This window comes from Tyto alba, unplaced genomic scaffold (assembly GCF_018691265.1).
Source record: "Tyto alba isolate M040663 unplaced genomic scaffold, T.alba_DEE_v4.0 Super-Scaffold_2, whole genome shotgun sequence".
Lineage (NCBI taxonomy): Eukaryota > Metazoa > Chordata > Aves > Strigiformes > Tytonidae > Tyto > Tyto alba.
In genome coordinates, this window is record NW_024881282.1 from 83215635 (window position 1) to 83240519 (window position 24885).

Here is a 24885-nt window from a genome sequence, read left to right on the forward strand (position 1 = left end):
TTTCACTGTCATTTCTTACCCTGATTTTAATCAGCAATATTTTCTCACACTCTTGTAATGCTGCAGTTTCTTGGATACAAACATTGCAGGGGGAGGATGCATTGTTTTATTAAAATAGAATTTTCTGCTGATGTTTAAGAAATAGAAAAGGGGGAGGTCAAACGCTGATCATTTTGTAAACGCCAAAGATGCAGAACCAAGTCAAAAGCCTACATGGATCAGAAGTATTGCTTAGATTTAACCTGGATGTATAGGCAACAAAGCACTTTGGCCAAAGAAATCTGAGCTGCTGATAATCCATGCTTGGAGTCATCCAATGAAAAAAGACTGAAGAAATGCAGGCCCTGCACCTGTAAAGGTTAAGGACATCTGTCACGTCCTGATGTTGGCACGGGAGGCAGCCAGCCTTGATGTGACTGAGTGATCGGGCAGCACCCAGGGGCCGCAGCATGGAGGGCTCTATCTTCTTGTCTTTTCCCTTTTTGCACTTCCTAAGGTGTGCAGAGCAGACCGTTCCTGTGGCATCGGACCAAATCACTCCAGATCATGGAATTTTTCCTGAAGATTTTGCATGCAGATGGCAAAAAAGCCTTAGGGGGGAAAAAAAAAAAAAAAAAGCCATTTGATCATTCTTTTAACTCTAGAAAATCATTATTTAGCCCTAGGAGAACGTTACATGAAGCAGGCGCTCCCAGCAGTGCGAGCTCTCCCCAGAGTTGCTGGATTCATCACTACCCTTTTTTTTGGGGTGCAGTTTTGCTTCTGATCCTGCACCAAAAGGACATTTCTCCAGCAGGATTCCCTTTCTGATCGCACACACCCTCCAGCTGCTGCTTCAACCATCAGAAGTAGGGGGTACATGTGTGTTGGGTGCAGCAACAGCCACCTGAAGCCGCAGCGGAGCTGGGGCTCGCTGCTCCCTCTTGGCTCGTTTCGCTGGCGAAGCCGCTTTCCTGCCCGCTGCTTGCCCACACAAAAGCTCACCCCAGCAAAGGTGGGAGGGACCGGTGCACATGTCCACGGGGACACGTGCAGATCCACCTGAGGATGCTCCACCATCGCCCATGCCAAGAAGCGTGCTTTTAATTAGCCAGTGCAGTCAATTATGCACAGTGCCCACCTCCATACCCTGGGCCTGTTTAGTTTCAGCTCTAGTTTCACATCCATACCGGTACTACAGGCTGCATGGATACCCCTGCATGTGTTTTCCTTCCTGGAGACCCTTTCCCACATCTTCGTGTTCAGACGTGGCCATCCAGCCCCCAAAAACCATGGGAAGGGACAAGGGCAACCCCCGGCACGGCACCCACCAGGCAGGGACCTGCCTCCCACTCCTGTGCATAACACAGGGCACGAGGCAGCGTCACCAGACCTCACTACCTTGGCATGAATTTTCATCTATTTCGGTTTTCTTTTGGTCATGCTACCACCTGAAAATCTCAATTTTTAACTTATTTTTTTTTCCCCTGTATTAAAGAAATAAGCGTCTAGCCCTCATGGATGTGGAAAATAAAAAAAAAGATGAGAATGTGATTCAGTTCCCTCTCCATTCCAAAAAATCAGAAAGAAAAAAACTGTAAGTCAGGGCTTAAAAATCAGCAACATTCATTTTTTCCTTTTATCTTATGTTTTTCTTTATGTTTCATGATTTTTTTTTTTTTTTAAATGAGGTGCCGGTGGTAGAGGCGATGACTAAATGACGGAAAAATGTTAGATCAGAGCATCCAATTACCACCTCTCAAGATACTTACGAGATTTTTTTCAGATTGAAATCATTTATCAGGGAGCACACAGGCATGATACGACACCAATGCTCAATCAGTCAGCTTGGATCGATGGAAATCAGAAGATCCCAAGATCTTCCACCCTCCTCTTCTTCCGAGAGGGAGGGAGAGGCACTGAAGAGGAGTTCAAATTCCAGGTTGGGACCGTGGGTGCCTGAAAATCAATTAATTATGCAAATAATATTAGTGACTTCCTGAAGGTGCTTGGTGCTGGGAGGTGCTGTGCACCTCTGGTCCTCTGCACCACAGTCCAGGGGCACTACGTTTGCTCAGAGATAAGAAGTGTAATTAAAATCAGGCAAGAAAAGCAACATTTTAATTTCTTCTCTTTCTGCTTGTTTTGAGGCAGGACTTTTTCAAAGATGGTTGCACAAAAGGCAGTCTTTGAACTAACAGGCAATTACTTAATTAGGTACTTAATTGTAAATTACAAGGAGCGAACTGCCTTTTTTTAATCTATTTGGCAATGTAAAACTGGGCCCTATGCTATCTGTAACACCAAAATCCCCTCCTTTCTGTGGAAAACTTGTCTCGCGCATAAAGCAAGACAAGTTTTAAGGGAGGATCATTTGACTTTTGGCTTTATTCGGTTGGGAAAAGGGTCTTTAGAAGCACGCAAAGCACTTTCAGGTAGGAAAATTAACTGAGATGTTGCTGGAAATCATACTTGTTAAAGATATGTCAGATTGCAGTGATTTATATATTAAATGCATAAGAAAATATGGGATGCTTTGCAAATCAGTGATGGAAAAGGGTTGATTTAGGCAAATAGTCTGGGACAAGGAGGGAGGTCCTGGATGAATGGGCACTTAAACACAGCACAGCTTCCTTGGGTTGTGCTGAACTCCTCACCACGTGCTTCAGAACAAGATTACATTTTTTTCCGATGCGTGCTCCAATGCAGATTTGGGGTAAAAAAAAGTCACTCCAGCCACAGTAACTGCAGCCCTCCACGGGCCACACGCCGGCGAGACCCTCAGGTGACACTCGAGGGCTCCCCAGGGCCGTGCTCCTGGCTCTGCATCCAAAACATATTTAATGCTGGCTAAATTTTGCCCATCGTCACCAAGTCCTGCCGACCTCCTCCGTTTCCTTCTTGCCCGGCTCGTGGGCGCAACACGGATCAAACTTGACTTTTGGTCCCGTTTCTGGGCAAAATTCATCACAGGCGGAGGACGCGGCTGCAAAGAGGGCAGTGCCTCCGCAGCTCCAGCTAGAATTTCCCACCCGAAATGATCCCGACGCCAACATTTTTCCTTCCTCGTGGACAACGCATTTCACTGGGGAGGCGTGAGCTTTACAGGGGCAACGCTAAAATTCGGACGGCGGGGTCCCTCCACCCCAGGAGCCGCCGCTGCGCCCCCGACACAAAGCACCCCCCCGGGTGGGCTGCGAGAAAACGCGAGGGAAGCGAGTCCTTGCCGCACGAAGGCTGCTTGTGAACCCCGCTTAAAAAACAGCTCTGCGCCTCGCTGCTGCGCTTCCCACCCGTGGGCGCCCCCCACGCCGCGCCCCCCCCCCCCCACGCCGCGCCCCCCCCCCCCCACGCCGCGCGGTGCAACACCTGCAACCCGCCCAGCAACGCCGGGAGAGAGGGTGGGTGGGTGGGTGGCGGTGTGTGTGTGTGGGGGGGGCGTGTGCGTGGCCCCACCGTGCCGCGGATCCCACGCGCACGACGAGGAAGCTTCGCGGCGCGCAGCCCCCCCCCCCCCCCCCCCCCCTTTCCGCGCGGCGCGCCGGAGCCCGCGCGCGCGCGCGTGTGCGTCTGTGTGCATGTGTGCAATGCAACCTGCTCTTTGCAGCCCACGCGCGCACGGCCACGGAGGGAGGGTTGCAACAAGTCGCGCGCGCGGGAACGCGCCGGAGGAAGTAGGCGCGGGGGGGGGGGGGGGGGGGGGGGGGGAGCGCTAGGCGCGCGCGCGCGGCCGCCGAGGGGGCGGGGAGCGCGGCGCGCGCGCGCGCGCGAGGTGAGGCGCGCGGAGTGGGGAGCGGGTGGGGGTGTGTGTGTGTGTGGGGGGGGGGGGGGGGAGTTTAACCCCCCCGTGCCCGGCGGCGGCGGCATTTCTATTCAGGCGGCGCTGAGGGAGCCCGGCGCGCCCGGTGCATTGTGGGACTGGGCTGGGAGTCCCGTTCGCGGGAGGAGGCGGAGGGCGAGGAGGCGAGCCGGTAAGAGGGAGACCTGAGGAGGGAGGGAGGGAGGGAGGGAGGAGGAGGGGGGGGGGGGTGCAAGGCGGGGAGATTTAAAGGGGAATTCGCCTCCGCCGTTACGCCGGGCCGGGCGCGGGGGGGCGGCGGCGCGGTGCCGCCGGGGCGCGAGCTGCCCGCCTGGCCGCGGGCCCCGCCGCCCTCCCTCAGCCCGGCCCCGGGGGAAGGGCGGGGGAAGAGAGGGGGGAGGCTGCGCCTCACCGCGCCGCGGCCGCTTTAAAAAAATCCCGCGCCGGCAACGGACGGGTTAAATTTTTCACCCGCCGACATTTTTTTTTTTTTTTCCCCCCCCCCCCTTATTTTTTTTTCCCCCCCCCTCCTTCCCCGCCGCCGCTCTGTGAGGGGAAGCGGGGGGGGGGGACACCGCGTGCACCCGACGCGCCCCCCCCCCCCCCCCCCCCCGCCTCTCCGCGCGCGCGCCCCGCGTCTGTCGGATCGTGCCGCCGCCGCGCAGCGCCTGCCCCCCGCCAGCAAGGGGTTAACCCCGCCCCGGCTGACATCTTACCTGCGCGCACGTGCAACCCCAGACTCGCGCGGCTGTTTTGGGGGGTGGGGGGGGTGTCGCGTTACCCCGTGTCAGCCCCCCGACACGCACACACACGCCACCCGTGGGGTTTGTCCCCTCCGCAGGGAGGAGAGGCGGGGGTTGGCTGCGTGCGCGGCCGCTCTGCACGCAGCGAGCCGGGCTGCCCTTCCTCCACCCCGCCGCTGCCGCCTCCTCCTCCTCCGGCCGCACAAAGAGCGGCAGCGAAGGCCCTGGCTTGCCTTTAAAGGCAGCGGCTGGAAATTTAAGGTGTCCCAGAGCCATGTCTCGCCGCAGCGCTCCTCGCCGCACCCCGTGGAGAAATGGTGGTTGCAGTTCCTCACCGTGTCGGTCTCGGGCGGTTGGGGTGCCGTTAATTGCGCTGGGGTTTGTTTTGGGTAGGTACCTGGCTCTGGTTCTTCCTCGCTCTCCCCTTCTGCCCCTGCGCTGTTCTCTCTCTGCTCTTTAGGGAGGCAAGGGTTAAAGTTTAGTTTTTAATATTTATTATGCCGTGCTTTTAAAGTAAGGAACATCTGGGTTACGAGGTGTCTTCTACTGGGGAGGGATGCTTAACTCTCAGATTGCATGCCTGCATAGACTGCCAGCAGTCGCAAGAAACTTCGTCTTGCAAGGAGGGTTGGTCCCAAGGCAGCCTGCAAAATACATAGCTGCATGCAGCTCTATTCAGATCTTCATTAAAAAGTTATTGTGTTCTTGCACTGTGGATGTTTTCCATTAAGTAAAATCGCCTCATTTGTTTCAATATTTGTCTTCAAACCGGGGAACGTAATTTACTGTGTCTTACTGTCTGTCCTCAAGGCTGCAAAAAGTTCCTGGTGGGCTGTGGCCTCTGAATCCCTTCCTGTATAAGTAGGTAGGGGGTGCTAAGCATATTGCAATTACTAGTTAGATGAAGAAAAATGTTTCCCTTGTGGGGCAAGCTGCTTTTTATAAATTTCTGGAATTAATTAGAACAAAGTGTTAAAAAAGAATGAAGGAAAAAAAAAAATCCCCCTCCTTGAAAGGCTTTTGTCTCCCATTTCTGTTGACAGGTTGTTTTCCAGACACTATCTTTTTTTTTTTTTCTTTTCTTTTTTCCTTTCTTTTGATTGCAAGTGCTCAGTGTCTTGCATTGGAAAACAACAGCTACAAACTAAATTCATTGCTCATCCAAGACACGTTCTTGTAACTAGAGTTTGGATTACTGCCCGTGCCTGGGCTTTGGAAGATTTGTTTTAAATAAGTGCCACGCCTCCCAGAGAAGGAGGGAAAGCACTGTAAAAGGGAGTTGAGCTCCACATCAGAAGTTCTCAGGGAGCTTAAATCTTCAATTCCTACAAAGTATATTCAGTAAATTAGTAGACTTAAAGGTTTCTGGAACGGATGTACTTGTTCATAAGTGCTGTATAGGAGAAATCAGTTGCATGGTCTGTAGATTTACTTATTTTTTGCATTTAGCGCAGTCAAACTTGGCAAATACACTTGCATTCATTTTTTTGCTTTTCAGCTTAAGCTTGTAACAGCATGACCATCAGTATCAGATTTTGTCAGCGATGCTGCTGAACTCCGTTCTTGTTGTTAGGCAGGATCCTTGCTTTCTAAGAAACTACTACAGACAGGTCGTTTTTAGTAATTCCTGAAAATGTCTTCTCCGAGAGAAATGAATTGCATTTTATCACAGCCGTTCCTGTTTAGAAGTCAGTGTCTTGGTTAGGCCTCTTATTAGTTTTGGAGTGTGGTGTATGTGAGTCAGAGTGGAAAAACGTTCTAAAATTAGATGTGCATTGTTAAGAATTTTATTAAATGAGTTGCATCAGTGTCTTTTTACATTACCATTTTAATGGGCAATTCTCTATTCTCAGTATCGTTAGATGACTAAAAAAGGGCTCGAGAGGCAAGAAACTTTTCAACATTTTTCTCTCTGCAAATGTACTAAAAGGTAAACTGGCATGTTTGTAGGTAAGCGAGTCTGCTTAAATGCGGCCTCTTTGTTCTTCTGTTACCTGTACCAACAGCACACCAGGCTTGCCTTTTCCCCCAAGGAGAACAGGTGTATTGTGGAGTTTCAGCTTCTTGCATCAGAACTGAAGCAGAGCTATTATTTGAAAAGCATCTTGTGTTTGAGATTAATATGTTAATGGCTAAAATGATGACTCTGCACTGAGCTGAGAACAAACAGATGCCTCTGCTGAGCGGGTTGCAGGATGAGGGCCCAGGTTGCCTTTTGGAAATTGACCTCGGTGCTCTGGGAACTATTACTTCTTTCATTACCTCTGTGTTAAATGAGGTCGGTAAGTGCGCTAGATTCTTTTTGTAATGAAAAACTTACGCAGCATATCTGGAAAAGAAATTCAGTCTCTAGATTCGCCTGGCATAGTTACAGTTTTAAATGTTGGAAGGTAGGAAGAGGAATCATTCCTTTGTAGTCTTAGAGAAATGAGTTGTGTAAGATGTGTCCACCTGTCTTAACAAGTAAACGTGTTTGGGTGCTTTCTCTTTCTTTTTACTTTGTTCCACGTGGAAAAGCCTGTTGTCTTTCAGGTCCTAGGAATTTCTAATGTTCCCAATTTAAAATTTTTTTTTCTTTAAATTAGACTGATCAGCAGAGAAACTGATACCATTGCTCTGGGGTGGGAAAGGCCAGCAGTCTGTGCGAGAGAACCATGTCTGTTCGGGAGTCGTTTAACCCAGAAAGTTACGAACTGGACAAGAGCTTCCGTCTGACCCGATTCACTGAACTGAAAGGCACAGGCTGCAAAGTGCCGCAAGATGTCTTACAGAAACTGCTCGAATCTCTACAAGAAAACCATTTTCAGGAGGATGAGCAGTTCCTGGGGGCAGTTATGCCCAGACTGGGTAAGTCGTTGCTCTGCTAGACAGGTGTGGTCCTTCAGTTTGGTCTGCTTAGTGACGTGATCTCCTTTGCGGTTTGTTTAATTGGTTTGGAAATTGTATGTTGGATAATGCATGCACAGCATCCAGAAGTCTGAAGAATTAATCTTGTATTGTCATTTGTTGGCATCTGGGATACAAGAATATTATTTTAATTATTTAGCATCCTGCAGTGTGCTCAACTACAAAGAAAAAATGGTCAAGAATGGCCACTGTGATAGGCACGTGCTTAGGTGTTAGTCTCCTCCTCCCTTTCCCCAGTAGATGCTTTGCAAACTGAAGTCGTATCAATTTTGGACTTTTATATTAACACATTGCCTTTGGAAATTTATGCAATTAATTTTATGTAATTAGATGACTCACAGGTGAAGATCCCCTCTCCCTCCCCTCCCTCTCCTCTGCTCCTGGGTCAGAGAAAGTGAGCATGAGAAAACTTGCTCTCTTCAGCTGACCAGGAGTGAATTGTTTCAAGTTTATCATTTTTCCTTTCAGTCCTTTCATTGTTCCCCACTCTAACTTTTTTGCTCACCTGTAGAAGCTGCCTGGGAAAGGCTGTCTTTCCAAGACCTCTGTGTTCTTGCCAGCTTCACTTTCTCTTTGATATTTGCACAATGATGCAAGCAATAAGGGAAAACAACCTGCACAAGCCACCTACATGGGGAACAGGGCGAACGTAGGTATTTTGATACCAGCTACTGTACCTAATATTGATATAGATAAATTAATGTAGATAATGTGTTTAATGACACTTTTAATTATGTTTGTCTATTTACTCAGCCCTGCATATTCAATCTCTACTTGGCAGCTCAGAATGAATTTTTTTCCTCAATTTACGAATATCAATGTAGCATTTACTCAGGAGCTACTTAATTACCAATTTAGTGTCCAATAACCTTATTTAAGATTATTTTAATATTGCTAATTGTCTATTAGCAGGCTAACAGGTTGCAACCCATTGTTCTGGTAGAGATTGAATTCAGTCAGAGATTAGTAAGGAGCCCATGTTCTAGTTTAAACAATGACGATCTTTGTATGAAATATTTAAGCAGCAATTGTGTGTGGAGCTGGGGTGGCACTATAATTTAATATTCCATAATGAAGGACACTTCCAGCTTCTTTTATCCCCAAACTGGTGTTTATACTTTTTTTTTTTTTCTCTAAATTAAATAAGTTGTTCACAACAGCATTTCAATTTGGCAAAGTTCTAAAATCAGTAATAGTTTGGTTTAGATTTAATTATCTATCTGTTGGGTTTTTGTTTTCTTATAAACTTACAGGCTGTAAACAGTAATGGAACTGATAATAGATTTTTCTTCTTCAGCTATATGAAAAGATAAAAAAATAAACTAATGGCATTAATATGTAGTGTGATATTATGTAACAGGAAATCTGTTAGTAGTAGAAGGTGGAGAGCTTAGGTCTCCTAAAAATGTACTTCTGTGGTGAGTATCCCTTTAACAAATATGTCTTCAGATAAGTTTGGTGTGATTTGCCTCTGCCTGGTGCTTTAAATGTATAGACACATAACTTTACAGCCTGTGCCTATGCACCTTGCTTTTGAGATACAGCCAAGAGCGAAATTGCCAATAGCGGGCTCAAGTTCACCTGATTTTAGTTCTGCAAGTGGTGTTACCGAGAGCAATCTTAAATATGGCTGTGAGTTTATCTGTGAGTAAGAAGCTGCAAGTTTTATATGAGTTCTCAGAGCTGTAACGGACCTTGAAATCACTGTTTTCAGTGAGCTCTCTGAGCAGATTCACTTATTTAGTCCTTTTCCTGATGTAACAGAAACAGCCTCAGAAGGAGCATCATGGCCCCTTGGACTGCCTGTCAAGCAGCACTTTTGCTGAAGTTGTGGAAAACCACACAAGTGAAATCAGTCTTGCAGCATTATGGCATGAATAGGTGAACTGAGGGCAAAACAGCTCCTATACACGAGCCACTTTTCTGTAACTGCTTATATGCACTTCCACGGAGTCACTGGACATCGTGCGTAGTGGCTTGGTAGCTTCTATGCAACCCTAAATTACCGCTCATGAGCTTCTGTCACTATCTCGTCTCTTCCGAGACAAGGTCTTCTGCCTCCATAGGGAGGAGAGGCAAGATCCTCTCCAGCTCTATACCTACTGCCTGGCAGACCTGCTCTGTGTCCTCAGTAGGACCTCGGATGACAGCAGCTCACTCCAGCCCTGTACAGGCCACTGCCAAATACTGGCTTGTAGCTCTTGCTAGATAGCGTGTTTCATTAATACACAGGGAAAGGTTACCGTGTGGCATCTGCTCCCTGAAAACTTGCTGCCTGAAGACTCTTGCCCTGCAAGGTGTGCAGAGTATTTTTAGGCAGCTTGCTGCCAGGCCAGGAAAGAGGTGAAGTACCTGCCATTGCCACAAGGCACAAGGATATTGTCAGGGCGTGCGGCTCAGCTAGCATGTTGCAATTTATCACCTGCCGCTTTTCTGCAGGCTCTTGCCTGGTGGTTTTAATATCTCTTATTCTGTTTGAAATATCCACTGCCAGGGAAAAGCCAGCTCTTGGTGATGGGGTTTTCTCAAAGGAGTTTCCCTGTCTAGCAGGTTGTCTTGCCGCCTTTAAGCCTCACAGAAGTAAGGAGGTGTTAACACAGTTGCAAAAGCTCCAAGTGGGTGAATCATCTTTCACCAAGGGCTTAGGCTGTGACTTGTGGCATTCTTTTTGTTCCTTCTGAAGTGAGGAAATGTACTTTATGAAAGGCTGTGTCCTTTCAAAACTGTCACTGTATTTGTTGAGATCCAAGTGACAGGAAAACCTGTTTGCTTTTGACTATCAATTTATGCAGTTCCTCTTCACTTTAAATGTACATTCATGCAAGCACAGATTCTTAATGCACTACTATTATGCTGAAAAAAAAAAAAAAAAAAAAAAAAGTAGAACATTTAGTTCTTGCTTTCAGCCATTTACACTTCTGTTCCAGTCAGGAGTTTTCATTCTTTGCTTGGTTTTCCTCTTATCTGTGCTATGTGCTTTCTGTAAGGAAGGGATTTGCCATGTCTGTTTAGGCAGTATTGTGAGTTGTATTTCACAGACATGTTTTAGAAGTTCTTTTGTTAAGAGCAACAGATAATTAAGGGCAAAGTTACTCACCTCGCTGATGGATTTATATCTTTGCAGGAATTGGGATGGACACTTGTGTTATTCCATTAAGACATGGAGGTTTGTCGTTGGTCCAGACGACAGATTATATTTATCCTATTGTGGATGATCCTTATATGATGGTAAGTTGGCTAGACTTAATTGTTAGGTATAGTGCTGATTTAATTTGTGCTTCTTACTTACCAACCTGATGGCAGTTTTGACCATTTTTTTTCTAGGTGTGCAGTGCTGATTGTTTGGTTAACTGCATTCAGGGTCTTTCTTAAATATCCGTGAAGAGGGAAGGGTGTAGTTTCATCCTGTAATCTTTTCACCGTTGGCCAGGAATGCTGCAGTGTGGCTTTCTATAGGTGAAAGTTGGGAGAACTGCCACCTCTAATTCAAATTTCCCTCCATCTGTTGTTCTGTGGGATTTGGCTTGAAAAGCCCAAAAGGGGGAAAAAGAACTGTCTGTGAAGCAGCAGACAGTAAACACTTATGAGCAGAACCACATTGTAATTAGCCTTTTTTGAGGTTCTGAAAAAAAAAACAGGTAACATGTTAGAACTGGAAATGCCTAAATGACAGTAGTTGGCAGTAGCACCTGGCAACTTCAGAGTGCTTTGTGAACACCAGTTTTCCCGTCATACTACCTCTGCATGCAGACAGAGAAGTTGAAATGACTTGGAAGTTGCATGCACTTTGACTTTGTTTCCTTCTGTGTCCCTGTTCCACTTAGTCCATGTCAGCAGAGATTCCTCTGTGGTGGTGATCAGTATTGACTTGAACAGAAGGTCCTGGGGAAACAAATTAACTTTAAAAAAGGACTTAGATAAGATGTAAAGAATTCTGCAGGAGGTGTTTATTAAATGAAAGTTAAGAAAGTTAATGCTAGAATGCATGTTTCTTGTAATTTGAATGTAACTCCTTTGCTTTAAGGCATGTTTTTACTGCTGTTTATGTGACTACATGCTTTATTTGCTATTGTTGGTTCATTGTTTTATAAGACCTGTCGGGTAGGTTTTGGACACACAGTTTGAGATTGGGCACAGCTCTTTTTTTTTTTTTTTTTTTTTTAAAGCATGCTTGACCAGGTGTTATGCACATATGCAAGCCTAGCTCCTTTGATTTCTGTTCCAGAAGAGCTCTCTTTCTGCAAACTAAGCAGCTAAGATCTCGGGCTGGCCTCTGGAGTACAGAGTTGTTGAGCTCTCCTGAGAAGTTTGTTTTAAATGGCTTGCTTTAATACCATGTGGGAGCTCATCAGGGACCAGAGAAAAAAATACATATATATGTTGTAGGAGAGCTGTGTTCAGATTCATCAGTTCAGAAACTCTTTTGTCACCTTGTAACAAGAACTTGTGAGGGACAGTGTGAGAAGGCTATGGTGAAGGGGGATGGTTGTTTTGTTTGGAGATACAAAGAGTCTGAGATGCTGCAGGAGTAGATAGATGAGCCTGTGCCCAGATAAGGTTTAAGTGAGTGTGGTAAGAGTGGAATGTAAATTTGGCCTTAGTCCGACTTTAGTGGTTGCATCGAAGTTGCATCACAGTCTATACTGTGATCCGTGTGCGCCAGCAGCTGTAAATTTGGTGTTTTCTAATTCTCAAGTCCTTCACTTTTCATTCTTGTCTACATTCATTTTAATGTGGTGGCTTACCACTTCCTAATCCGTTTACAGATGTGTAGTTCTTCTTAAAAGCTGAGAACAGGGATTCTGTCACAAGCCTGCTTGCTGACACCTGCGGTGATGATCCAGCAGGGTTGGACTCAGACCTCTCTCTCTTGGGCACTAGGGTACCTGGGGACAATATAGATTTCCATTTTCTTGTGTGGACCAATATCAGTTGGAGGACAGTTAAATACAGTTGCTCATGGGGTTTATGGACGGTTGTTAAGAGCAAAGGAATGGTGAGACTTGGGAATTTTGAGTTTGTGTCCAGTCTGTATAAAGGAGTGTGCTGTGGACTCCTCTTCAAGACAGACTGCTGCTGCCCTCCTTCTCCAACTGCTTTTTTCCCTGTTTTCACACTAGATGCCCCCTGGCCCATGCCTATTGTTACCACTCTGTTCTAGTTACCACTCACATGCAGTCCATGCTCTGCTTCTTGCTCTTCTGCTCTGTCTCCTTACCTAGTCAATTCTAGTCTGGTTTTGAGTGGGTGTTCCCTGATTTAAAGTCTCTTCCTTTCTCTGTGCACAGTGTCTACCTGCAGCTCCTTATCTGATCTGTCTTCCTGTTTGGGGGGAAAGGAAGCAAGGAGGGAAAGCCAAAAGTGTAAATGGACTCCAAGCTGGATGCTGTGATTAGAAAACAGCTGAGGAAGGCAAAACTGCATGTGGACTCAGCTGAACTTCAGATTTCTGCTTCAGAGAACAGCTTTCTCTCACCCTGTCACTGCCTATTTTAAAACAAAGTTTTGCAGTTATGGGCCAAAACCCTCTTCTTCCTTTTCCCCTTTCCCATTCTCTTTGCCTTTGTTCTTGAAAACACTCAATCTGTGTTGTGCAAAGTATCCCTGGGATGTACACCTGTAAAATCTATACCCAGCATAGGACCTTTCAGCTTAAGTGGTTTGATACTGGAAAAGTTACAAGCAGTTGAAAATAGGTTTCATAATAAATATCAAGCCACTGGTAATAGGTACTGGCCTCTGTTGTGGCACTGTGGAAACACCTTTTTGAGTACAGGAGCAGGAAACTGGCTGGTGTGAGAGTGGACTGGCTTCCCTCTCCATTCCAGGGACCTTTTTGGTGCTCTTTTAAGAAGAATCTTCAGTCAGGACTGGAGACGAGTGTCTGATACTTTATCCTTTGCCCTTATAAACAGTTCTTAGTATTGCACATAGATATTTGTGTTTCAGGGGGACTAAGCAAGCTGTCAGGTAGCATGTGGGACCCAGCTAGGCCGACCCCTGTTTGGGAATCCTGTTGTGTTTATCGGTGTTTGCAAGCCATGTATTGTTCCCTCTGCTGCTCCAGACTTGAGACTTGCGCTCCCTAAATTTGTTTCCGTAGTAGATTTGCCAGTTGGCAAAAGCAGTGTTAGACTGACCTCTGACTACTAGAATAGAGAGCTGTTGTCAGTGTGGTTTTAAAAACTTATCTGTCGTTTCTAAGAGGGCATAAACCAGCAGCTTGCTTAGTAAATACCGAAGATAACGGAGAATGGTTTGATAGTCCCCTTCCAGAAGAGGAAAGTGGCAGGCTTTAGTATTCTTAAACATCTAGAAATTTAACAGCCAATATCCATCAAACCGTGCAGTACACAGATCACTCTTCGCTTAATAGTTTTAAGATTTAAATTATTAAAACACATTCCCGTTCCAAATATGATGGATTCCCCTGATGCCATGGGAAGCTTTTGAATTTATGAAAAACAGGATTATATTTAATTGGGATTTGGAGGTGATATTTCATGTCATCAGCAAGTGAGGTAATTGCCTGAAAATACTTTTTTTTTTTTTTTTTTTTTTTTTTCCAAAAATCTTGGATGTGTGATTAGACTGTAAGGTTTTGGAGGTGGTAGAAATGTGTTTATAGTCCTTTTCCTGCCCCCCCTCCCCCCTCCAATTTGTCTTCCAGCTAAAGCATCTTTTTGTAGTCCAAATTGTGTCAAATAAGCATGTTATTGTTTTTATGGTGTTGTTGCCTCTGAACTTTATGAAAAGTACAGATATAAAATCATAAAACCAGATGTTGGTTATAGTTCTGCAGCTGTAAACCTAAAACAGTTTTAATAAAATGTGTAGAGTTTTTCAGAGTAACACAACAGAATTTGTCCTGTATTTTAAAATTATCTTACCATCCCTTAGGGCACATCCTGTATCAGAAAGTTCTGCATCTTCATCGGGAAACTGGATGTCTCATCTGTGGTGGGTCCACACCCCAACAAAGCCTGACCCTGATCCATTAATTTAGTAAAATTAGAGTAGCTAAGGTCATGTGACGCAAGCAATGCCTTCACGGTCCTGGCAGCTTCACAACTTCTCAGAGGAATCTTCAGCAGATGACCAGTTTTGTCTCTTGCACAAATTTTTGTTAGCGGAGATTCTCACACGAAAAAGTCAATAAAAATGTATGCGGTGTAGCAAAATTCAGCCTTATCTTGTTGCTTGAACAAGTGACAGAGTAGACACGTCTCCCTCACTGTACAAGTGGCAGGGGACAGACATCTCCCCAGAGTAGCTGTGTGTGCTCCTAACTGGTGACAAGGCCAGCTTCTGGGAGCCCTGAGCTCCTTAATCCCTGGCACACGCTCTCTTCTGTAGACAGCTTCTTATTGACATCTTGACAGAAAAAGCACCCCAACGTGGCTTTGTGCTGGCAGCACAACTGTATCCTCCGGGAAGAAGAATACGCCCGTAAAAACTTGGTAGTGTAGATGTGGCCTCCAGGGTAGTGCAGAGGAACAAACAGCTTTCTCATCAAGGTCCTTTTCTCCTACATTCTGATGCAGAAGAGCTATAGCAATACACACTTTTCAGATTAGCTTCCTAGCAGCCATGAATTACATACGATGGTCATCTTCATCAGCGTGTGCAGTTTTGTGCTAGAATAAAGTTAATAGCAATATATCAGATTGAGTAAACTGAGCTTGTTATCGAAGCTAGACTTTGTTGAGTTTAACTTCAGCCTTTGAAATTAGGCATCCGTCAGGTCTAAACTTGGTGTGGGATTCCTGTGTAGTCAGTGAGAGAGGTTGTTGACCAAGACAGCTGGGATGAATTCTCTCCTTACTTGTGAAGGGAACAGATATCTTCACTTCAAGATGTTGCATGAAATAGGTCATACCACATCCTTGTCTGAGTTTCTTAATGCAGGAGCCACTGGAAAAAGCAGTCGTCTCAGAGTGCCAACTCATGTTGGAATTTTTGTTCGCAGCAGGTGTTTGTCTGAACATTCACAGAGTCCTGCAGATTATTTTTTTTTGTCTTTCTTTCTTTTTCAGGGACGGATAGCATGTGCCAATGTCCTAAGTGACCTTTATGCCATGGGGGTCACAGAATGCGACAACATGTTGATGCTCCTTGGAATCAGCAATAAAATGACAGATAGGGTAAGATTTTTGGTACTTGCTTTTGAAGGAAGGCCCAAACAGCCAAACGTGCCTAGAATGTATTTACCTCTAGTGTCTTTTCTCCTCAAAGTTTGAACCCTTTTAAAGAAGAGATGGTTTTATTGAATGTCTCAGTTCATAGTATGGGTCTTGCCTCATAAACATTCTCAGGTCACTTGCTAAAAGGTCAGTTTTCTGTGGCATTGTAATCTTCTGCTGCTTATACCTTCATTTCCACCAAAATGTTGTCCCTGCTTCTGTCAGTTCAGGACAATATTGCTCCAAAGCAGCATCTGGTTACCAATTCATGTATTAAGCTGGTTAGATACTTCTGATTTTCTTATGCCAGCTTTGTAACATCTCTCTGAAGCAAAAGAAACTGAGATAGACTGTTTTTCTTTTTAAATTTTTTTTCAAATTTTTTTTTTGTGGAAGTGACCAGCATGTTTGGTTTTGCTCTCACAAAAAAGGGATGTTTATTCTTAGAAGGAAGTAAGTTGAAACTTTGAGGGTTAGTGGAGATCAAATGCAGCTTGATTGAACTTTGCCTTGTTGCACTGTGCTGCTGTGGCTGTACCTGATTACAACAACAGGATAGTTGCTTTGAGTTTCCAGAAGTTTTACTTCTTTACTTTTATATGACCTTTTGAAGAATGTTTCTTCAGCATGAGAGTGTCTCTTCACCTCTTTTACAAAGACCTGTAAAACTGTAGCACTGTGGGATAACGTGCAATTTTCAGGAGGCTAACCTCTTCCTAAGGCTGGCTTTTCTGTCATGAGCTATTTGCCATGAAGGCATTTGGCTTGAGTGATTAAAAGCCCTGGATCAGTCTTGAAATGACTAGCACTGCTGTGTATGGAACTCTGACTTCTGTTTTGATCTCTAGGAAAGAGACAAAGTGATGCCTCTAATTATCCAGGGTTTCAAAGATGCAGCAGAAGAGGCAGGAACATCTGTTACTGGTGGCCAAACAGTGTTAAATCCCTGGATTGTTTTAGGAGGAGTGGCCACGACAGTCTGTCAGCCTAATGAATTTATAATGTAAGTTAATTCGCTAAACAATCAAAGGCACTGGTCTGAAGAGATACAGTAAAAAAAATCCTTCAAATAATGTGTTGTGATCTTGTGATCTGTCTGCTGATGAATAAAGCAGTACCTTCTCCTGCTTGCATTTGTCCTTACCACTTAACAGATGCCACATCTCTTTTGTACATACTTGCTTTTTTTAAACAGGATGTCCTTTTACTTCTCTCCACCCCACAGTATCTTTTAATCCCATTCTACTTTTGACAGGAGAGTTAAGATTCTAACCTTTAAAGGTACTGAAGACTGTTTTGGGATATAAATTTCTGTCATATTTATACATACTTTTAAAACCATCTTCCAATTATCCTATTAATAGTTGTAGAGACATACAGAATTTTACAGTGTTTAAAGCATTCTGTCCGTTTAACAGTAGATGATTTTGAATGTCCCACTGTGGTATGTTACACTATACAAATGAATTTATTCATGATCCTAATGATAGTTATCTTATGCCCTGAAGTAATAAAGGTCAATTTTTTTTCCTATCCTATCTTACCTCTTCAGTAAATTGGAAGAAGAGATGTGTGTCTGACTGCAAGCATTGTTATATTTCAAGAAAGAAGGATTAGCACTTCTAAATAAGTTTGCAGCTTTTTGCTCAGTAATATCCCATGTCAGTGAATCCCAAAGGGCAATGCTGCAATTAGTCAGTTTTTTAACTGTGCAACAAGATACATGGATCTGTGAAAATGTAATTATCAGCACTTATTCCTAATAATGTATGTGAATCTCACTGTGTAATTAATATATGAATTCTTTGTTTTCAGGCCAGACAATGCAGTGCCAGGAGATGTGCTTGTATTAACTAAACCCCTGGGAACACAAGTGGCCGTAGCTGTCCACCAGTGGCTAGATATTGTGAGTACACTGCAGAAAAAGAATAGGAAAGAGGGATGTGAGTTAAAGGTGACCTTCCCCATTCCCTCAAAATCTCAAAGTGACAAAGTTCAACAGTGTAATAAATACACTGAGGGCTCAGTTGGGAATGATCTACCACCTCTTTCTCTCTTCCTTCCTCCTTGGTGTGTCAGCCTCACTTGCTTATGTGCAAAACTCTTTTGGAATTGAGACAGTTCACTATTTTGTGCTTAGTGAGCCCACCTTAATTGCATCTGATTCTTAGTTAGTTCTCAGGCATTGCTGTAATAAACAAAATTGTTTACTAACAGAACAACAGACTAGCACCCTGGGTAAAATTACGCCCTATTCCACCTGCCAAAGTAATTGGCAAAAGCTTATTGATGGCAATTAGGCCAAGATTGCTGTCTGTGTTCATGGGCTTTCTGCTTGTGTACATGGAAATATATCTACGTTTCACATGTATTACCCTGTGCATTCAGTAAGAATATTTCTAGCAGCGTTATGTATGTAGACATACTTCCATCTGTTACTTCAGGCAAAAATGTAACTACTGAACTGAAAAGTGACTGCAAAATTGGCATCTGCTTATGTTGTCTGGCTCCCAATACGTGTCTTCAGAATTATAACTGCTCAGTTTACACTTTAAAAAGATGCATCTTTTCTACTTTTGGGACTACTGAACCAATCGACTGGCAGAGGAGTGAGCTGGAATCTACTTTGTCTTGGCTTTTGGCCACTACATTGTCAGATGAATTCTAATTACAAAGCCTGTGTTAACAAAAGTGGGAGAGAACCAGCTTAAACCTTCATTGGAGTCTGAAGTGCGAGCAACAAGAAAAAAATATTTTTTCTCCTTCTTCATAGGGCCTAGGCTGGCAATTTTGACCTCTGCATAATTCTGCATTTTCCAATCAGATATAAGGGTCAGGGCCTCAGATAATCTTGATATGAAAATGAAGTGAAACAAGACACCAATTTTATAGTATGTTTTCTGGACATAATCTTACTACTTAACATATCTATTATACTGACAAACAGACTTGCAAATTAAGGATATTCTGTATTTCCACATATTTCAAGTACTTCTAATTTCCTTGACTGTCAACCAGAAACACCTTCTGGTCTGAAAAATGAGGACAGCAAGGAAATCAATCCTCCTATTATGTATAAACAGCGTATATCTCTGATTGTGGTAAGAAAATTTCTGAGTAGCTGTGCTGCCTTTTCTTCAGCTTTGTTTTGTGAAAGAGTAGGGAAAGTAAAACAAGAATTATCCATCACAAATCCACCCATAAATCAAATTTCAGTAGGAATTTGACTTCGTATTAACGTATGTGGAAGAAGGTATGTAGTACAGCAAGTTTATGCATAGGCGAGAAAGGAAAACTGAAATGTAGACATACGTGGCTGCAAAGCAAATGAAAACAAAACAAAACAAAAAAAATCCTAAAAGCTGAAGTATTTAAACAGAGCAGTAGCGAATGAATTCCTGGTGACAAGTGAAAGGAAGATCCAAATGGAGGCAAAATTTGTCCTCCTTGGTTGCTGCCAGCATTGTTGCAGCCAAGCCCCAGCTGTGTTGCTGGCAGCAGCTGCCGTGGGGTGCGAAGGAAGAGACTGCAGAGAGCCCGCGGGGCCAGGGGACCAGCTGAGTGATGTACTGGGGTGATGAAGCTGTTTGCTGTGGCTTTGGCTGCCAGGCTGGTAATGTGGTCTGATTAGGCTGGTCCACAGCTTGGAACTGGCATCCCTTTGCTTTTGCCTCTTTCAGCTGAAAGGCATGAAAGGGGCTGCTGTGATGTGCCCCTTCAGAAGGGGTTTTCTAGCCCTTGCTGTTGTCTGTAGACCCATTCCGTTTGGAAATATAAACTTGCTTTTACACGTTGTTTGGGGATTTTTGTGAACTTTTCTGCCTTTGTTTCCTGTCTAACCCCAGTATCTGATTGCTATAGTGGAGAGGAATTTGCATCGAATTTGTATCCTACCTGTGTTTGTGGCTCTTCTAGCCTCAGCCTTGAGTTCTGCTTCCACCTCACTTGTGATACTCATTCCCATCATCTGACTGGTTTCCATCACATGATCATCCTCAGAACTATGTTTTTGAAAACTAAGGCAGAATGACTACTCAAGTTTTCCAGTCTTACCCGCAGTAAGAATAATCACTCTCTCATAGCCTTATTTATTTTTTTTACTTGCTCTCTTCTTTATTTAATTGGTCAGACCCAGTTCAACCTAATTTCAGAAACTCTGATTTTACTGTTATACTTACTTGCTCTTTAATAAATGATTTGGTTTGGCTGACCATTCTTTCCCCCTCTTGTCATTTCTGGATTCTCTCTTACACCCCTCAAAGACAGTGCTCATTTGTTAAGAGCCTCTTTGACAAGATCCTTCCCCAGTGCAGCATCATGTACCAATTCTTAGTAGTTTTTGCACTTTTGGTTTAGTAAGAAGTTTGTTCTATGCATTTATTCAATGGAATGGCAGTGTATGCATTGTGGCTTCAAAAATACTATTTTTGTTTACTTTCAGTTCTCTGTAAATTTATTTCCATTGCAAAAATGAAAATTACACCAGTTTCTAGTGTTGCTCTTAATAGCTAAATGGTTGCTTTGTTTCATTCTGGATCTGGAATTACTTCAGCTTTGAATGAAACAATTGCCCTTTATAAAGGTACCATTTCCTAAATTGTTCTGAGACCGTTTGGGGATGAAAAGCATTGCTTAGAATGTGATGGAGTCATGAGTCCATACAAAACACTGGAGAATGGGTGGAAGGAGATGCTGGTATTAAACTGTAAAGGAAGCTTATGAAACTGCCTTAATCCTAACTCACTAGAGTGATTACATCCTGCCTTAGCATACATTCCTCAGACCTGGACTTGTAGATATCAGTGGCCTTTCTTGACCAAAGTGTCCAGATGTGAAATCAAGAATTTTCTCTTAAAACACCAAGAAGCCAGAGATTACAAATCTCAACATCCAGCAACAAAGTTCTTTTCATTTGGCTTCGGAGCTCAAGCCAGCGAGTTGCCTTGAAGGAGTTCTTTGCCCTAGGGTAGGTTGTTCCACTCCACTCTGCTGCTGAAATCAAGGTTTGAGGTGCTTAGTGCCTAACAGATCTTTAAATGATCTTGGCTTAGGTACAGCAGAGTAAAGCACGTACTTCTGACTGTTGAACCTTTTGCCCCTCTTTAACTGAGTTTAGAAAAAATAAAGTACATTTTGTATGAGGGATTTTAAGTGGTAAGGGTGTGCCTTAAAATATACAGCTGAAAATCTAAAAGAATCATCTTTATTTCATTCATTAGCCAGAAAAGTGGAATAAAATCAAACTAGTGGTAACACAAGAAGATGTAGAACTAGCATACCAGGAAGCAATGATGAATATGGCACGACTGAACAGAACAGGTAAGAAAACGTGTGTGTGGTGGGGTGGATGGAGTGGAGATTGTGGGTTTTTCCAGTTCCATACTTAATTTCATTTCACTGCTGTGGGGAACTGTGACACAGCTGCTTTATCCCTTCTGCCCTATCTTTCTGCTGTTCAGTGTTTGTGAAGCAAGCAAATTAAAATCAAACGCCCTCTTTTAATTACACAGCAAAAACACAAATGCTGCTGGAGATGATTATGACTCATGTGAGTGCTGTGAGTAACATCCAAGTGAGTTAGAGGATATTTTAAAGGGAAATATATTGGATTTGTTCCTTCTTATCTTCTGTGCCTGGAGAACTCATGTGGCTTGACTGTAATAAGGTTTAAAAAAATCAAAGTAGAATAAAAGAGGAAAAGATCTTCATTTTTGTACTCTTTAATTTACATTTTTATTTTTTAAATGTTGTCACGTTATATGCTTCCCAAATTGTGGAATATGGAGCACGTTTTCTTTCCTGGTTTGGGTTTTTTTTCCTCTTTTTGTGGGTTTGTGGCGTGTTTTTTTTCTTTTAATTTTGGGAGGGAGAAGGTTCTGCTTTTACCATACAAATTTTAATCCAGGATTTCCCTTCTTTGTTCAAAATATCTTTGGAGGAGCAGAGAATTAGGTGTTGCCATACTTCTCAGTTGAAGGAACAGGAATAGTTAAATATCTCTTTTCCCATTTATTCAGTTTTCATTTGTTATTTGTTATGTCATCCTACTGGTTTTTCATTCTTTCACAAAGTCTTCTAGGAAAAATAAATGACCAGGATTGTCTTATGGAAAAGAAGTGGGATCCTGCTCACGTGTTAGGAAGCACCAAAGAAGGGCAGAGCATTCTTGGTTTTGTTTTTCTCCACTCACTCCTGTCAGGCACCTTTAACAACGTTTAAATATCCTTAACTGGAGCTATTGTCCTGCATGCAGAGGTGCCCTTCTCCCACCCAGGGCCCTGTAGTTGCAAATGCCCAAGAATTTCATGAATGCATAGGTGGGGAAGCTGAGGCCCTTCCCGCACAACCTGCAGTCTTTCTTCTTAAGCTCTTAAACTTTAAGTGCCCAGAATTTAAGTTCTGATATATCACTTTATACAGTGGCAGGGGAAGAGATGTGAAAAAACTGACCAAGGACTGGTCCTTGCCCTTAATGAAGCAAAGCTGAGCTCAGAACCTCTCTGGCCCTCAGCTCTGGGAAGTTTGAAGCTGGAGCAGATCCCAGTTTCTTAGACTGCTAATATAAATTAGTAGCACGTGTCTAATAGAGCATGCTCATAACTTTGGTGCTGGATTTGCAGCATGATTTAATACCTTAAATACAAGTTGATTTTTTTTTTTTTTTAGGGGTTACATGCAGTATTGGTGAATTCCAGTTCCCTTCAGGCATGGGGTTTTTTTTGTATTTTATTTTATTTATTTAGACAGTAACCTAACCTGATTCAAATTAAGGGTATGCAACTTCATTCAAACTGCACAATATTGTTGAAGCACTGCATTTCCTGATATTTTTTTTTTCTGTTTTGTTTTTTTCTTTCCTCCATCTCTTGCAGCTGCTGGACTCATGCACACTTTCAATGCACATGCAGCTACAGACATCACAGGATTTGGAATCCTGGGGCACGCACAAAACCTGGCCAAGCAGCAGCGAAATGAGGTGTCCTTTGTTATTCATAACCTTCCTGTTCTTGCTAAGATGGCTGCTGTCAGTAAGGCGTGTGGCAATATGTTTGGCCTCATGCACGGGACTTGTCCAGAGACTTCAGGTAGGTGACAGTTTTACCACCCTCTTCTTTGCCTGCACCTCCACGTTAGAATTTAATAACATTTCAAATGTACAAATCCTGTGCTTTGCATTCAAAATCACAGTTGATTTGGCATATAGACAAGCTAATGAGCGTTAGCCACACAGCTGTTCACAATTAACTTCTTCAGCCTAACTCCAAACCACCATCCTATTCGGAATACCTTCTGTGTCCTTATGAAACACTATTATAAGAATCCTTGGTGTATCTGGAACATTTTGCAGTTAGAAGTTAGCGATAATTCTGAATTCTTTTGAAACCTATTTTTCCCTTAGCTGTTAACTTCACAGCAGTGAATATCTGAAAATCCCATCACAGCTAACACAGTTTTCTCAAAGGTAAAGCCGTCTGCAGTAGGTTTGTCAGTCAAATGGGTGGTGTTTTGTTTCTCATTATGAATATGTGTGAAGTTTAGTGCGGAACGGGCCAGTCTTGGCAACTGAGGCCTCCTCTGTCCACAGCATACAGACATCCAACAATATAGATTTTTTTTTTTCCCTTATGTTTATGAAATCTGATTTTAAGGGACTGTGACTAGCAGCAAAAAAAAAAAAAAAAAAAAAATTTGGTCTCTGACCAAAATACTTCATAACTTGAGTTCTCTAATAACACTGCCACTTGCAGTAACAATGAATACAACAGAGATGTACTGAGAATCAGGCTATGGACAAACGTTCAAACAGTCATCGAGTCATAAGAACTTCTGATGTTTTTGAAGTTGCCTTGTTATTAAGTGTAGGCCACTTTACTGACTAGCACTGTTCTTCACTGTCTTCTGCTGGAAGTGTCTATACTTAATTTTCCCTTAAATCTTCTGCCCTGTTCCATTTTGTTTTTCTTCTTTAATCTGACCTTTCTTTCTCTTTGGGAAATGGAGAAGATGTAACAACCAATCTGTCTTTTCTCTTATCTCATTTCCCCACCCTCTTCCTGCTCTCCAAAAGTATTATCCAAGTTCTCTTTAGCTTGCAACAGAGGGGGCCCCTTGAAGCAAAACCATCCAAAGATCTGGGAAGAAGCATCACAGTGAGAGCCATAAACTTTTCCCCTAGTGAATACACAACTTACCATGATCTGCTGAATTGTTCCTTGGCCATCTGTGTTTAAACAGACGCTCTGTCCTACAGAGGCTGTGTGGCTCAGATGATTTGTAATAGGATATGATACGTGAACCCTTTCAAGAGTTCAAATCCAGCATCAGTCAGCAGAAACCAGAAATATCTGGTGGCAGTTTGGCAAGCTGTGTCAGTAAGGTTGGTAGCACCAGACAGATTCTTACTACACAGGAGTCCACATAACCAGAGTGCTAGTAGCATTTGTTATCACTTGCAAAGAGTCTGAAAAAATGCAGACACAGAGCTGGAACTGCAAGATGCTGTTTCAGGTGAGTGGCTGTGGCAGAGGTTTGTATAACAGTTGGCATGGGAATGGTTTAGCTGCAAACCGAGCGCTTGAGTCCTCAGAGCTGACCATCCTGAACCCTGGGGATATCCAATTCTGTCTTTTCACCGAAGGAATGTGAAACGGTGTGGAGGTACACACTGATGTGACATACTTGGAAGTGGAAAACAACTGACTTCAGATTCTCTTTTGGGAAGGAGAGGAAGAGGTATCTTTGAAACACTGAACAGCTTATGTTTCAACATAGATGGATGATGATGGAAAAAACAGCAAGACATATCTGGTTATTTGTGAATTTTGGGTGCCTCAAAACATGGATATTTGATTTCATCACAGCATTGCATTTCTCACATTAGAGGTGGCTATAGGGATTTGTTACAGGGCAGTTTGTCGGCCAAATATTAGAAAGATCCATAGCCACGTGGACACAATAACACTGGTCTGAAAGCTATGTAACTGCAGTCCCATAGGCTTTAGGTTTAAGCTGATAGCCTGACACGTTGCAGCAGTGTGTATTAGCTTGGGCAGGGAGTGCTGGGAGAGCTCGTTAGCATTCACACCCAGTCAGGCTGTTTGCACACTTGGTGTCCTGGGCTTGATTTATATGAAGGCAAGCATCTGCCTTGCTGCACCTCTATATCCATTTGTGAGGATGCATTCTGGGGGGCTGCTCCGGGCTGTTCGTACTGTAATACAGAAACACCCTTTCTCTGCTGTCTTAAACTTCCAGGAATGCTCTGTCTGTAGCT

General features: G+C 43.6%; 1 protein-coding gene and 1 long non-coding RNA gene across 3 annotated transcripts in view; one reads left to right on the top strand and one right to left on the bottom strand.

Annotated features, from left to right (window-relative positions):
- Nucleotides 1-4578, bottom strand: LOC116959934. The gene is made up of 3 exons (XR_004406090.2): nucleotides 4495-4578; nucleotides 1752-1938; nucleotides 1-590 (listed from the first exon to the last, which is right to left on the bottom strand). It is a non-coding gene; the product is annotated as an uncharacterized LOC116959934 (long non-coding RNA).
- Nucleotides 3820-24885, top strand: part of SEPHS1 (selenophosphate synthetase 1) — a 25512-nt gene continuing 4446 nt past the window's right edge. Inside the window, exons 1-8 of one of the 2 annotated variants that reach the window (XM_032985862.2) lie at nucleotides 3820-3950; nucleotides 7107-7368; nucleotides 10553-10656; nucleotides 15465-15572; nucleotides 16460-16614; nucleotides 17427-17517; nucleotides 20831-20930; nucleotides 22484-22696. In XM_032985862.2, the coding sequence (XP_032841753.1) occupies nucleotides 7176-7368; nucleotides 10553-10656; nucleotides 15465-15572; nucleotides 16460-16614; nucleotides 17427-17517; nucleotides 20831-20930; nucleotides 22484-22696 (964 nt within the window). In that variant the 5' untranslated portion in view covers nucleotides 3820-3950; nucleotides 7107-7175. Of the gene's footprint in view, nucleotides 3951-4827; nucleotides 4911-7106; nucleotides 7369-10552; nucleotides 10657-15464; nucleotides 15573-16459; nucleotides 16615-17426; nucleotides 17518-20830; nucleotides 20931-22483; nucleotides 22697-24885 lie in introns of those variants that run through there. The other variant, XM_032985861.2, reaches the window with a different exon arrangement.